The 15,316-nt window shown below is 42.9% G+C and overlaps 1 protein-coding gene across 1 annotated transcript; it reads right to left on the bottom strand.

Moving 5' to 3' along the window:
* Positions 1–3,622: 3,622 nt before the first annotated feature.
* LOC129183188 (cytochrome P450 4V2) lies at positions 3,623–14,762 on the bottom strand. Its single transcript, XM_054780159.1, has 11 exons — positions 14,535–14,762; positions 14,348–14,460; positions 12,887–12,972; positions 11,935–12,125; positions 9,671–9,740; positions 9,460–9,586; positions 8,519–8,698; positions 7,959–8,061; positions 7,367–7,501; positions 5,514–5,693; positions 3,623–5,437 (listed from the first exon to the last, which is right to left on the bottom strand). Exons 1-11 carry the CDS (start codon positions 14,722–14,724, stop codon positions 5,271–5,273), a joined length of 1,542 nt encoding a protein of 513 aa, XP_054636134.1. The 5' UTR covers positions 14,725–14,762; the 3' UTR covers positions 3,623–5,270.
* Between the last annotated feature and the right edge of the window lie 554 nt (positions 14,763–15,316).

Raw genomic sequence — 15,316 nt, 5'->3', positions numbered from 1 at the left:
AGATCATCAAACAAATGTAAATATGAGTCAATGACAACACAACTGAACACAAAATGCAGTTTTTAAATGAAACTTTTTATTATTAAGGGAGAAAAAAATCCAAACCTACATGTCCCTGTGTGATAAAGTGATTGCTCCCCCTGTTAAAACATAACTTAACTGAGATGAATTGAGATCTATCAGTGTGGAAAAGGTTATAAAGCAATTTCTAAAGCTTTGGGACTCCAGCCAACCACAGTGAGAGCCATTATCCACAAATGGTGAAAACATGGAACAGTGGTGAACCTTCCCAGGAGTGGCCGGCCAACCAAAATGACCCCAAGAGCACAGCAACAACTCATCCAAAAGGTCACAAAAGACCCCACAACAACATCCAAAGAAGTGCAGGCTTCACTTGCCTCAGTTAAGGTCAGTGTTCATGACTCCACCATAAGAAAGACGCTGGGCAAAAACGGCCTGCATGGCAGAGTTCCAAGACCAAAACCACTGCTGAACAAAAAGAACATTAAGGCTCGTCTCAATTTTGCCAAAAAACATCTTGATGATCCCCAAGACCTTTGGGAAAATACTCTGTGGTCTGACGAGACAAATGTTGAACTTTTTGGAAGGTGTGTGTCCCATTACATCTGGCGTAAAAGTAACGCCGCATTTCAGAAAAAAAACATCATACCAGCAGTAAAATATGGTGGTGGTAGTGTGATGGTCTGGGGCTACAGGACATGAAAGACTTGCTGTGATGAATGGAAGCATGAATTGTGCTGAAGGAGAATGTCCATCCATCTGTTGGTGACCTCAAGCTGAAAGCAACTTGGGTTCTGCAGCAGGACAATGATCCAAAACACACCAGCAAGTCCACCTCTGAATGGATGAAGACTTTGGAGTGGTCTAGTCCAAGTCCTGACCTGAATCCTATTGAGATGCTGTGGCATGACCTTAAAAGGCGCTTCATGCTGGAAAAGCCTCCAATGAGGCTGAATGACAACAATTCTGCTAAATTCCTCCCCAGCGCTGGAAGAGACTCATTGCAAGTTATGGCAAACGCTTGATTGCAGTTGTTGCTGCTAAGGGGGGGCCAACCACTTATTAGCTTTAGGGGGCCATCACTTTTTCACACAGGGACATGTAGGCTTGGATTTTTTTCTCCTTTAATAATAAAAAGTTTTATTTAAAAACTGCATTTTGTTTTCAGTTGTGTTGTCATTGAGTAATATTTAGTTGATGTTTGATGATCTGAAACATTTAAGTGTGACAAAGAAATGAGGAAGGGGGCAAACACTTTTTCCCACCACTCTATGTTAAAACATTTAATATTCGCTATAAAGAATAAATTCCGCCTTCCTTTATGGTGAAATCTTTGACATTAGCGCAACGTAATGTGATTAGCATGCTAACTTGTCCTTTAAACCTGTCACATCTCACAAATAATGCTAATTGTCATTACATTCAAAGCATGACGAGGGTGGAAAAAAGTTCCTCCGCAAAAGTTCTGGCGACGTATGTTGCTTAACGTAGTCCATAATTAGTGATTGCAGAGATGAGTTAAGTCTTAGCGCTTATTAATAGCCGGGCCACCTCCGCTCTGTCCGACCATTGATTAGCACTATGCTCAATAATTCAAACAATAACACGAGGAAAACGAGCGTGTCATTCATCATAGGCGGTGTCATTCTAGCGCACGGCAGTGACCCTTATAGGCCTGCCATCTTAATCATGCCACGACGTTATGGATGGCGCTCATTTGTAACGTTGTCATGCCGTGATGACTACTTTGTCACCATTGATCCCTCTGACCTCAATGGCTAGTTTGGGAGACTTTGGACAGAAGGCAAACTTGAGACATCAAGGAGGACAAGCAGGCTTCGCTATACATCTTAAAATAAAGCTGGAAGCCTTTCCAACTGTCCGTCCATCAGCTTCGGACTCGGGAGTGGTGTTGTTTTCGTCAACAACAATGACGAAATCATTTTGTTGACGCTCTTTTTCATGACGAAAATGAGACGGTGATGAGCTGAAGATGGCTCTTTGATGACCAAAACGTGAAGAGTGAGGGCGTTTTCGTTGACGAAACGAGACCGGACGATGTTGGTGGGTGGTCTCTCAGACGTTTAAAAGGCGTGACATTTCTGCCTCCTGTGAGTGTAATCTTTCAGCCAAAAGCTAAAACACAGCAATGCATGCTAGCTTAGCATGCAGCGCACTTCCTGGCATGGGCAATTGGAGTACTTTTGGTGGGAAATAACGCACTGGTTTGTTTCTACACTTTAGATATAATCCATCGGAAAGAAAAACCGAATGCATTGTGCAGAGAGACGACGGTAAACGTGGCTGAAATCTCAAGCAGCACCTGGAGGCTCATCACACTGATGTTCCCTCCAAGGTAAGTCACAACACGTTGTGCTAACATTTCACATCCAACAAGTGAAAAAGTACGAGGTGTGAAAAAGTGTCTTCTGCTTCCTTATGTCTTTTTTTTTTTTCTAAAGCTAATAAGTGGTTGGGCCCCCTTAGCAGCAACAACTGCAATCAAGTGTTTGTCATAACTTGCAATGAGTCTCTTCCAGCGCTGGGGAGGAATTTAGCAGAATTGTTGTCATTCAGTCACATTGGAGGCTTTTCCTTTTCAAGGTCATGCCACAGCATCTCAATAGGATTCAGGTCAGGACTTGGACTAGACCACTCCAAAGTCTTCATCCATTCAGAGGTGGACTTGCTGGTGTGTTTTGGATCATTGTCCTGCTGCAGAACCCAAGTTGCTTTCAGCTTGAGGTCACCAACAGATGGATGGACATTCTCCTTCAGCACAATTCATGCTTCCATTTATCACAGCAAGTCTTTCATGTCCTGTAGCCCCAGACCATCACACTACCACCACCATATTTTACTGTTGCTATGATGTTTTTTTTCTAAAATGCGGCATTACTTTTACGCCAGATGTAATGGGACACACACCTTCCAAAAAGTTCAACTTTTGTCTCGTCGGACCACAGAGTATTTTCCCAAAGGTCTTGGGGATCATCAAGATGTTTTCTGGCAAAATTGAGACGAGCCTTAACGTTGTTTTTGTTCAGCAGTGGTTTTGGTCTTGGAACTCTGCCATGCAGGCCGTTTTTGCCCAGCGTCTTTCTTATGGTGAAGTCATGAACACTGACCTTAACTGAGGCAAGTGATGCCTGCAGTTCTTTGGATGTTGTTGTGGGGTCTTTTGTGACCTCTTGGATGAGTTGTTGATGCGCTCTTGGGGTCATTTTGGTTGGCCGGCCACTCCTGGGAAGGTTCACCACTGTTCCATGTTTTGGCCATTTGTGGATAATGGCTCTCACTGTGGTTGGCTGGAGTCCCAAAGCTTTAGAAATGGCTTTATAACCTTTTCCATACTGATAGGGTTAGGGTTAGGGGTTTTTTGGGCCTTTTTGGGATAACGGTGTATTGTATTGACAGGTAGACCTTTACAGGAGGTGTACTTTGTATACATGTTTTTTGCATTATCCAATTTCTAATACTTAAACATAATTTTTTTGTTTTTTTACTAAAACTGAACTGACTAAAACTCAATTAAAATGTTTTTTTTTGTTAGTTTTCATCCACTAAAACTGGACACATATAGAACTGACTAAAATGTGACTAAAACAAGAAGCATTTTTGGCCAAAAGACTAAGGTTAAGGTTAAAAATAAAATGGCTACCAAAAACAACAGTTTGATTGTTTTGTTTTTCTTCAGCAAACAGGCTAAGCTAGCATTCCAATGTCAAATACCCAGCGCTGGCTAAGTAGCGCGTTTGCTCCTAAATAGGATGCAACACTCACTTTAACCCCCTGAAGTTCGTGTATTTGCCGGCTGACTAATGGCTTCTTGCAGAGCTCATCAAGCTGAGCGAGTAAAAGCATTATTTATTATTAAGGCTGGTAAGCGTTAGAATTGGACCAAGGAGGGGGATAATGAGGTTGCCACCCCCCCTTGTGGGCAGACGCTCGGCTTTAAAAGTCATCGCGTCGCTTTCGGGGGCCGGCAAGTCTATGGGGTCTTTCTCACCGTCGACTAAAGGTCATCGCGTGCCGTCTGCGCTTTTGATTAAACAAGCGAGTAAAAGTAAATAAAAGACACGGGCGGATGTGCTCCTTTTGATCTCTGCGTGAGCATTTGTCGCTGATGTACGTCGGCAAACCTCGTGCTGGACATTGAGATTTAGCTCCGTCGCTAGCACTCTCTGCTCTCAGTCTGCGGACCTTGGGCCGAGCCCTGGCGGAACGGGGGTTGGCTGAACCAGGCGGGTTAGAGAGTCCCAATTTTTATGTTAGAAAAAAGATTCCAGTGACATATTTTGAAATATATTTATACTTAAATTTAAAAAAAGGCTTATCTTTGTGTAACTTGTGTCATGCATTTGGACTGACCGTGAAGGTTCATGCACGTCATTTCAAGCATCCATTTTGGGATTCATTGCTCCCGTTTGATGTGCAGTCATAAACACGTAATGAACGCCACTAAAGAGTGAAATGGTGAGATAGTTTACAATCACTGGTAGCTGTCCCGTGCACAAAAACACATAATGACATTTTGCTTTGGATTTAAAGAACAGAGCCCACATTTGGACATGCATCCTTTTCATTCATAAAGGGATGTGTGCAAGTGGATCAAGATGACATCTTTTTCAGCCAAAAAATAGAACAACTCCACCACCGGTTAGCATATGTTAGCGTTAGCGTTGCTGGCCTAAAAAACGATTGCAAAAAAAATGTCTATTTTTCACAATTATGAGGTAAAATACATAAAAATTGTTGGGCCCGAATAGGATGACCTGTCATTCACGACTGTCTGCTGATAACGTGCGTATCGTAGTGCGTACACACACACACACACACACACAAGCAGTCTCAGAGAGGCGGCCAACAATTTACATTCATGATGGTGCGATAGGCTACACAGTCAACGTGATGAATAGCTAAACTTTGCCAAATTGCTATCACTAGCTGACAACAAACCTAAATAATGCAAATAATTACACTTTTTTTTTGTTAATATTTTGGGCCGTCTGAAATGGAGTCGTTGCATTTACATTATTTATCTCCTCCAGTTTTCGTCTGAACTTTTGTAATGAATTCATTAGAAAAAGCGAGGTAGAATACATCTGTGACTTTCCCCTAACATGAACTTTTCAGCGCATTTGGTCACTGGTGAAGAACAACGTACAAAACCGGGGCTAGCCGCTGCTGGTGTTGTGGTGGACGAGGCAAGGATTCCTTCAGCAAAAAGAAACTCTAATGAGAGTCAGCTAAGGCGAAATCCTTTTTTCCAGTTCGATCCAGATGCCGCTCTCTGGTCGCAGTATGAGCTCGCCCGTCGGCCTCAGCTCCTCACGCTGCTGGCACGCTTTGACGTTGAACTTGCGCAGGACAGAGGACAGAACCACCTTCTCTTCCATCAGTGCAAAACGCTGACCTGCAGGGGAAAGCACAGCCGGTGAGATCAGAGATTTTTAAGACGCTCTTGCCACTCTTTAAAAAACACTTCTTACCGATACAGTTGCGGATCCCCGCAGAGAAGGGGATGTACGCGTAAGGAGGCCTGCCTGCGCAATTTTCAGGCAGGAAACGCTCAGGACGGAACTCCTCGGGTTCAGGGAAGTGTCTCGGGTCTCGGTGCAGAGCGTAGGTAATGATGAGGGCGTTGGCACCTTTGGGCACGTAGAAACCGTCTGCACGCACAAAAGGATTTATTTCAAGCTCTGCTACTCAAACACACTCCTCATCAAAATGTTAAGACCAGCTGAAAAATTGCAAGAATGTACATTTTGCACTGGTGGCTCTGAAGGAGGTTCTAAGTGGTGCTTCAAAAAGCAAAAAGAAGAAATGGGAGACAAAAACACGTTAGAAGAGAGGAAGCAATTTCTTGCAAACAAGCATCAAAGTGAAAGAGGCTGATTATCAGATGATCAGAGGTTGAAGAGCACTGCCTGCTTGATGGCAAAGGCAAGAAAGCTTTCTGTCTTTCAGCAAGGTTGGATGCAGTGAGGCAGGCACTTCACACTTCTTCAAAGATCCTGATGGGTTATGGAACCAAAAAAGTCAAGTGGTAGACGCAAAACAAATGTCACCGGCCCTAAACCGGAGGATCCCATTGGCTGCCTGACAAGACACGGGACCATCCTCGGCCCAAATGAAGGTTGTTACTGGTGCCGAGTGCAGTCCAGTCCCCATCAGACGCCATCTGCCAGAGAAGGCTCATAAGGAGAAAAAAGTTCTTCAAAGGCCTCGTCGCCTTCAAGGCCAGAAAATTGCCTGTTTGGAATTTGCAGAAGAGCATCAAACATGGGACGTTGAAAAGTGGAAGAAAGTTTTATTTTATTAGTTTTACCTTGACGTTCCTGATGGCGTCCAACGTTACTGGCGGGACAAGGAGATCCCACCTGAGATGTTTTCCAAGATCAAGAAAGCCATAATGGCCCCCGAAATACCAGCAGAAGCCATCAAAGCAGATGTAGGTACAGCCGTCAACTTGCTCCACAGCCTCTTCAGTGAGATCTGGGAGAAGGAAGAGGTTCCGGCCCAGTGGAAGGAAGGCATTGTCATCAAGATGCCAAAAAAAGGGGATCTCAGGAACTGCAGCAAGTACCGAGGGACCATGAGAGTAAGTGTAATGAGTGTAGTTTAGGCACATAGATATGGGGGGGCAGGGGGTTGTTCGACCAGGGGTAGGGAACCTATGATATTATGTGTTTATTTTTGGCGGACATTTGAAGTACAACATTACAGAAATCACAGTGTTTAAAAATAAAGTTGAAGAACATTTTTATGCGTTTGAACCCATCCGTCCATTTTCTGCCGCAGTGCGGGTGGGTGGCCACAGCCAATGCCAGCTATCCTTGCCATATTTTCGGGGTCAGTCACCAAAACCCGATTATTACTGGATACAGCGGTAGCCTGCCTGCGTCCAAAGGGTCAGCTAGCTGATTCTGCAGAGCCAACCCCTCTGACGAAGAAGAAAGAAAGATACGGAGTGTGGACTGTACGAGCCATTTTATTATAATGTGTACTTTTTGTTATTTAGGCAAGATGCATACTTGAAATATTGTTTGAAGTTTACAATGGTATTTATTTTCATTCAAGTGTTGTTGCTATTTTAGTTTAAAATAATTACATTGGTTAAAGGCTCCATTCAGGTGTGCGGGCGTGTACAAGTATATGTTGGGGGAGGTGCTGTGAGCAAAGAAGTGGAAGCTTCAGACTGCTTTGGAGCCTCATGCTTTTTTACCTGTCTGGTCAATTAAGGGTTTTTTTGGTGCAATGAACAATTTGTCTACATCTCACAGGGACTCAAGACTTTAGAGCAGCTGGAAAAGATTTTTCTGAAACCTTGATGTGAACGTACTGATGGTGGCGTCTTCACAGAGGCAGCGAGCAAAGAAGGGAACTGAGGGAAAGAGCCTGAGGGATTCCTTGACCACACACTCCAAGTACTTCAGCTGCTTCAGGTCCTCCATGTTGGCGGCTCGCTGCGACGTACCTTTGAACACCACACGGGAGGGAAAAACACTGTTAGACTCTATAAGTGTGCAGATAAACGCCACCTCTTGACTTTTGCTCCACTTTTCCTGGCCTGGTAAGTAGATGAGAGTTGAAGTGACACACCTACGTGGATGTGATGTGCCCATTGGAGGCGCTTGGTAGATAAAGATCAGAAGAGGAAGGTCACCAACACTGCTTTCACACAACAAACCTGTGCAGATCTGGCTTTGTATTTGCCTACAAAGCCATGCCAAATGCATCAAGGCAGAGTAGAGCTCTGAAAGTAATTCAATTAACCTTTTTTGGCGAGGATTTTCACAGCTATCATTCCCGGTAAGCTTCCCTCCACTTGAAACCAGCAAATTAGTCGCAACCAAACATGAGTCAAAAGGCCTTATGGGCAGAAAAGCACTAACAGGGGGGACACGCGGGGTGGTGGGATGTGTTTCTCTTACCAAACACTTCCTGAAGCTCTTCTTGAACTTTGCTGTGCACGTCAGGGTGAGAGCCCAGCAGATGGAGGGCCCAGTTCATGGCGGCTGCTGTTGTATCGTGACCCTGCAGCACCAAAACACGACAACAACAACACACCGTGTTCACACTGCAACAATACACGGGTTTGCTTTGCTTTGTGAGCGTAGGCATTTGTCAGACCTCCTGTTTGCAAGAATGGCAACGTAAGGGACGTGCTGGCCATTTCATTCCGTACACTTGCACACGCCAATCACATCCAAAATAAGAGCGCTATCAAAAAGTCTGCTTTTTTATATGCATTATTGTGGTACACTGCATCATGCATATACATATATACTGTATATATATATATATATATATGTATACATTGTCGTGTTGAAAGCAGTCCTGCCTAAAGCCAATGCAGCTTAGTGATAATGGATGGATGCTGTCATATTTACTGACTAGCAGCTTTTTGTCTAACAAAAGCATTAAACGGGAAAAAAACTATTCATTTGACAAATGATGGAACAAAACATGTGAGGATAGTCCACTTAGCAACCCTAAACATGAAGGTGTCCACTTCCTCCTGAATGTCCTGATGACTCATCGAGTTGCCGTCCTCGTCTTTGGTCTGCAGGAGCATGTCCAAAAACGCCCGTCTTTTCCTCGTCCCAGGCCCGGATTTGTCGCCCTCGCTGTCATTGTCGTACTTCAGCCCCTCTGCTCTTTCTCGAATCACCTGAGTGGAATCCGTAAAGGAAATATGCCGTGTTTGTACTGCATAATTGCTTGCGTTATCAATAACGTTGGCAGTGTGCAGAGTGCGTTTTTTTTTCCAACCCCCTTCAAAAATAAGGCAAACATAAACAATCTGTTCCAGGGTCAAACTGTGGCCGTCATAAAACCTTAAAGTCACATTTTAATTTGTCTGTGCGCGAGTATAAAAATAAGATAACTTTGGTTAGCATTGACAAGTAAAAATGTAAATGAGGAGGTCGTAATGTGAAGGTGAGTTGCATCGAGGGTGTAAATCTCTTTGTGGCTGATACACATCTAAATACACGACGATTCAAAAACGATATGTCTTAAACACAGAACCATGTGGAGGTGTTTTCCCAGCGCAAAGTTTACCGCTTTAATACATCACATTGTGACGAAAAGCGTCACTCTCAGCTTCATCCCTAAAACTGCTGCATTCTACGCTCGGTAGTTTGGATGTTTGGGCTTGTTTTCCTCTCGGCTTCCGCTCCTCTCCCGTCCCGTCCACTGCGCTAACTTCGCATCACTTTTCTCCAAACCTCGCCGACTAGTTTGTTTCACTCCCGTCTTCCGGAAGCAATCTGCACATGCTCAGTAACATGGAACAGTCCACTGCACGAGGAGGGAGGGCGGCGCATCAAAGCGCTCATGATAGATGTCGTTTTAAGCACGCGAATTAGGACTAAAACGGGAATATGTACTTTAAATCGAAGAGAAGAAAAAGTCAATCAGTTCACTCACCTCATAGGTGAAGGAGTGTAGAGTTTTGAGCGTTCTGTCATGCACTTTGCCCTCGCCAAAATATTTGTAGAAAAAGGTGGGCCAAAACCAGGGCGACCTCTGTCTGCGACTGATGATGTCACTCATTCTGGTTGGGACAAAAAGCAAATGCACGAGCTCTTGTTCCTCGCAACTGCAGTGCATCAGTCTTTGAGGTCAGGAAGGAACTTACTTGTACACACTCTTGACATACTCGGACTCACAATTGCTCTGGGCGTAAATTTTCCTCCCCATTGCCGTTTCTGGAAAGCATGCTAATTTTGTACATGTCATATAGTAACGATTCATTGCAAAATTCATATATGAAAAACGTGTCTTGTACTCCTTATAGTGCTGTTTTTCAGTCATTTCATTAGTCTGACCAACATCCTTTTCCTGACGACTCTCCCTGTCCTTCCATTGCTGTGTGTGGGGCAGTGTAGCCCTCTGCCCCACAAATCCTACCTAGCAACAAGAGAGAAATGTGACGTGACCTGTTGTTTAAACCGTTTTTTTTTCATGTACATATCAATAGCTCAGTTTCGGGAGGAGTATCCTCCGTCTCTATTGGACTCTCCCTGTTCTTTCTTTCTTGTGTGGGGCAGTGAAGTCCTCCGCCCCACTAGAGAGCTAAACATTTTTCAGTAGCGTAGTGGTTCAGTTGTTAAATTGTCTGATAATCCTTTTAGTTCTGGTTTTGGAGTCACATCATTATCTGATTGTGTTCCTGCCGACTCCCCCTGTCCTTCCATTGCTGTGTGTGGGGCAGCGGAACCCCCTGCCCCACAAATTCTGCCTAGTAACAAGAGACACATGTAACGTGGCCAGCAGTTTAGATCATTTTTTTCATGTGTGTATCAATGAGCTTTGTTTCTAGAGTAGTTTCTTCCTTTTGTGTTGGACTCTCCCTGTTCTTTCTTTCTTGTGTGGGGCAATGGAGTCCTCTGCCCCACTCGAAAGCTAAATGTTTTCTAGTGGAGTAGTGTTTCAATTGTTAAATTGTCTGATAATCCTTATAGTTCTTTTTCTGGAGTCAGATCATTGTGTGATTGTGTGTTCCTGCCAACTCTCCCTGTCCTTCCATTGCTGTGTGTGGGGCAGAGAGCCCCACTGCCCCAAAAATTCTGCCTAGCTATAAGAGTGAAATATGACGTGACCAGTGGGGTTCAGGCGCCCTTTTTGGCCCATTGGTGTTTTTTTATTGGCCTGCAGCACATTCTAAAAATAGAATTTAACAAGAAAAATAAAATTTAAAAAAACCTACAAACATGGAAAAATCATCAGTAATTTTACAAGAATAATGTCAATGTTAAGAAAAAAAGTTGGAATCTAACGAGAAAAAATAATTTGATGAGACTAACATTATAAATATTATAATGAGGATATTGATATTCAACATCAATACATGGGGATATATATCGTATATCGATATTCAACATCAATACATGCAGATATATATCGTATATCAATATTCAACATCAATACATGGGGATATATATCGTATATCGATATTCAACATCAATACATGCGGATATATATCGTATATCGATATTCAACATCAATAGATGCGGATATATATCGTATATCAATATTCAACATCAATACATGGGGATATATATCGTATATCGATATTCAACATCAATACATGCGGATATATATCGTATATCGATATTCAACATCAATAGATGCGGATATATATCGTATATCGATATTCAACATCAATAGATGCGGATATATATCGTATATTGATATTCAACATCAATAGATGCGGATATATATCGTATATCGATATTCAACATCAATACATGCGGATATATATCGTATATCAATATTCAACATCAATAGATGCGGATATATATCGTATATCAATATTCAACATCAATACATGGGGATATATATCGTATATCGATATTCAACATCAATACATGGGGATATATATCGTATATCGATATTCAACATCAATAAATGGGGATGTGAGTTTTGGCCCATATCGCCTAGCGCTACTCCTTAGCATGCTTTACAAAATATCAAAGTGGCAAAGTTGCGTCTTTTCATTTTTCATTATTTGCAGTGGTCTGGACAACCCTGAGCTAGACTGTTTTTTTCATGCAAATATCAAAAGCTCAGTTTTTGGAGTAATTTTCTCTGTTTCTGTTCGACTCTCGCTGTCGTCTGTTGGTCACTGCCCCACTCATGAGCTAAAGGATTTTTTTAGTAGAGTAGTGGTTAAATTGATGAATGAAGTCAGACATTGTTTGATGGCGTTCCTGCCGACTCTCCCTGTCCTTTCTTTGCTGTGTGGGGCAGTGCCCCAAGTTGCCAGAGAAACGGCATATGCCAACTGTTTGATTGGACAGAAGTCTTCCTAGCAACAATTAATTTTGTCGACAGATCGATATTCAGCCTTGATCTCATCTTGGATCTTCATTAGAAGTTCTTGCGGCGACGTGCACTGACCGCAGATGATGTCCAGGGCGCAAAGCGTCACGTGGCTGAAGCAGTTGAAGGGGCCTCGCCCCGCCTGCGAGGCCAGCTTGCTCACCAGGACCTCGGCTTGCTCGTTCATGACTTCCAGGAAGTCCTGCAGGATGGTGAAGTGGAACGTGGGCGTCAGCATCTTGCGGCGCTCGCGCCACTTTGGACCCGTGCTGTCAAAATTTCAGAAATGCACGTTTGTTATCAAAAAAGTAACTGAACCATACTTGAAGAATGCTTGATATCGTGGCCTTCAAACATCTCAAGGCCTTCTGTAGGCATACAGTATCAAACATCGCGCATCTTCTCCACTTCAGAACTATTTGGAAAACACTATCACTAAGATAGTCCATCGTAAGGACATAAAAAGTTAAGGAAACAACCAAAACACGCCAAAAAGCCACCATTCTCGACGTTTGCTAGCCCGCTTGAGTGAGCAACATTGATCACAGTTTATACTCTAATCAAATGTAATTTATTACATTTTAAGAAGCAAGTCTTGCCTTAACTCGTTTTTATCTTGGAAATATTCACTGGGAGGAATTTATTTTGATATCCCACCAATATGAGTTTGAATTATTCTGAAATATTGATTATAAACTTATTCGACATGTGCGGATTACATTTAAAGTCTGATCTGGATTCACTGTAAATAGTCCACCGCTTTGACAGTGATGTCACTATTTTGAATTACCCTTTGTACAAAACCATGACTTGAACACGTAAAAACAAAACGCAAAACAGCTTTTAGTGCTCCTCCCCATGTGACTGGGGAAAAAAAGAACGGTTCGCAGCTGTGACTCGGTTCCCATCATTCATGTTAACAAGCCGTTAAAAAGAACCGGTTCGTTCGTGAACGTCACAACACTATTTCATACACATCGAGATGTTATGGATAATGGTGTGCTGTTACGCTGTGCGAGTGTTTCCATACCTGGTGAGCAGACCAGTTCCCAGCCAAGGATGGAGGAAGCTGTATGAATAGGATTTGTCCATGTGAACGGGATTGGCCACCACCGGCTGCAAATGAAAAACACAACAGGTACAGCGGTGTGAGAAAGTGTTTGCCCCCTTCCTGATTTCTTATTTTTTTTGCATGTTTGCCACATTAAATGTTTCAGATCATCAAACTCATTTAAATATTAGTCAATGACAACACAACTGGACAAAAAATGCGTTTTTTAAACGAAACTTTTTATTATTAAGGGAGAAAAAAAAGTCCAAAACTACATGTCCCTGTGTGAAAAAGTGATGGCCCCCTAAACCTAATCACTGGTTGGCCCCCCCTTAGCAGCAACAACTGCAATCAAGTGTTTGTCATAACTTGCAATGAGTCTCTTCCAGCGCTGGGGAGGAATTTAGCAGAATTGTTGTCATTCAGCCACATTGGAGGCTTTTCCTTTTTAAGGTCATGCCACAGCATCTCAATAGGATTCAGGTCAGGACTTGGACTAGACCACTCCAAAGTCTTCATCCATTCAGAGGTGGACTTGCTGGTGTGTTTTGGATCATTGTCCTGCTGCAGAACCCAAGTTGCTTTCAGCTTGAGGTCACCAACAGATGGACGGACGGACATTCTCCTTCAAGTCTTCCAGGCTTTGAAGCAGCAAAACAGACCCAGACCATCACACTACCACCACCATATTTTACTTTTCTTTTTCTGAAATGCGTTATTTTTACACCAGATGTAATGGGACACACACCTTCCAAAAAGTTCAATTTTTTTTTCGTCAGACCTCAGAGTATTTTCTCAAAGGTCTTGGGGCAAATTGAGACGAGCCTTAATGTTCTTTTTGTTCAGCAGTGGTTTTGGTCTTGAAACTCTGCCATGTAGACCGTTTGTGTCCAGTGCCTTTCTTATGGTGGAGTCATGAACACTGACCTTAACTGAGATAAGTAATGCCTGCAGTTCTTTGGATGTTGTTGTGGGGTCTTTTGTGACCTCTCGGATGAGCTGTCACTGCGCTCTTGGGGTCATTTTGGTTGGCCGGCCGCTCCTGGGAAGGTTCACCACTGTTCCATGTTTTCACCATTTGTGGATAGTGACTCTCACTGAGCTTGGCTGGAGTCCCAAGGCTTTAGAAATGGCTTTATAACCTTTTGCAGACTGATAAAGCTAAATTAGTCTCAGCTAAGTTATGTTTTAACAGGGGGCAATCACTTTTTTCACACAGGGCATGTAGGTTTAGATTTTTTTTCTCCTTTAATAATAAAAAGTTTCATTTAAAAACTGCGTTTTGTGATGAATTGTGTTGTCATTGACTAACATTTAAATTTGTTTGATGACGTCAAACATGAAAAAAAGAAATCAGGAAGGGGGCCGACACATTTTCACACCACTGTATGTGTGAAATGCACTAAATGAACATTAGTCATAGTCAGCAACGTACTGCACCTCCACCGTCTCAGCATGGAACAGAACCACAAAGGGCACGGTCCCAACCCAGAGTTTAATCAGCGGTGCATTCCAGAAATCTTGTGTGTATTCTTGAATTTGCCGGAAGAAATCTGCAAACCAAGAGACGTGTTCTCGTGTGGCACACGGCTGGTCTGCGCCGTGAAACCGTGCAGTGACCTCTTACCTCCCGCGTTGGTCTTGAACTGCAGAGCGTTGCCGACGAACGGGTATGTGCCCCCCACCTCCGGGATGGGCTTCATCTGGATCCATGTGCGCAAGTAGCTGCTCAGCTGCTTGTAGGTGAGCACCACCAGCGCCAGCAGAACCCCGAGGCCCAGCAGAGGCGTGGACACGCTTGCTGGTAGGACCGCCATGTTTGCTCACAGTATCACACAGCAGCGGAGGAGTGGGAGGTGGACGCTTATGTACTGGACAAGAGGTTGGCTGGTCATGTGTACATTGGTGGGAGGAGCCTCTCAGCTGACATACTTATCTTCAAGTGAGATAACTGTGCTTGAAGTTGACCTTTTGAATGCTGATCAGTCACATTCTGATCATCATATCACATCCAGTATACAGCACATGTACAGTACAGTACCTTCTACGTACATTAACAGCCCATCTCAGCTGCAACTCAATCTTAAATCATTTAAGAAAGCTATTTTCCAGAAATAGAATACAATTATTGTACAGTTAAAATGTTTAATATATGACCAAAGATGTCTTATTAGCTATTTGTTTATTACTAAATTGTAATATATTTATTCAATATTGGTTAAGAGTACGCATGAAATTATTGTATAAGACATCATATAATAAATCACCTAAAATGGTTAATGATTTTATAAACTTCATAAAATGTCGAATATCAAATTTTATCATTGCATTATAAAATAAGTAGTCTGAATAAAATATACATGTTACATAAGTTTTTTGAATATTTGTATTTTTTAATTTCATTACTGA

Source organism: Dunckerocampus dactyliophorus, chromosome 6 (genome assembly GCF_027744805.1).
Source record: "Dunckerocampus dactyliophorus isolate RoL2022-P2 chromosome 6, RoL_Ddac_1.1, whole genome shotgun sequence".
Lineage (NCBI taxonomy): Eukaryota > Metazoa > Chordata > Actinopteri > Syngnathiformes > Syngnathidae > Dunckerocampus > Dunckerocampus dactyliophorus.
Note: the sequence above shows the minus strand (reverse complement) of the source record. Positions and strands in the feature narration are given on the sequence as shown.

Coding starts and splice junctions, on each gene's coding strand:
- LOC129183188 (XM_054780159.1), bottom strand. CDS start 14,724: ATGGCGGTCCTACCAGCAAGCGTGTCCACGCCTCTGCTGGGCCTCGGG. Junction 8,699..9,459: donor TACACTCCTTCACCTATGAG/GTGAGTGAACTG, acceptor GATTCCACTCAG/GTGATTCGAGAAAGAGCAGA. Junction 7,502..7,958: donor AGAGCTTCAGGAAGTGTTTG/GTAAGAGAAACA, acceptor TGGTGTTCAAAG/GTACGTCGCAGCGAGCCGCC.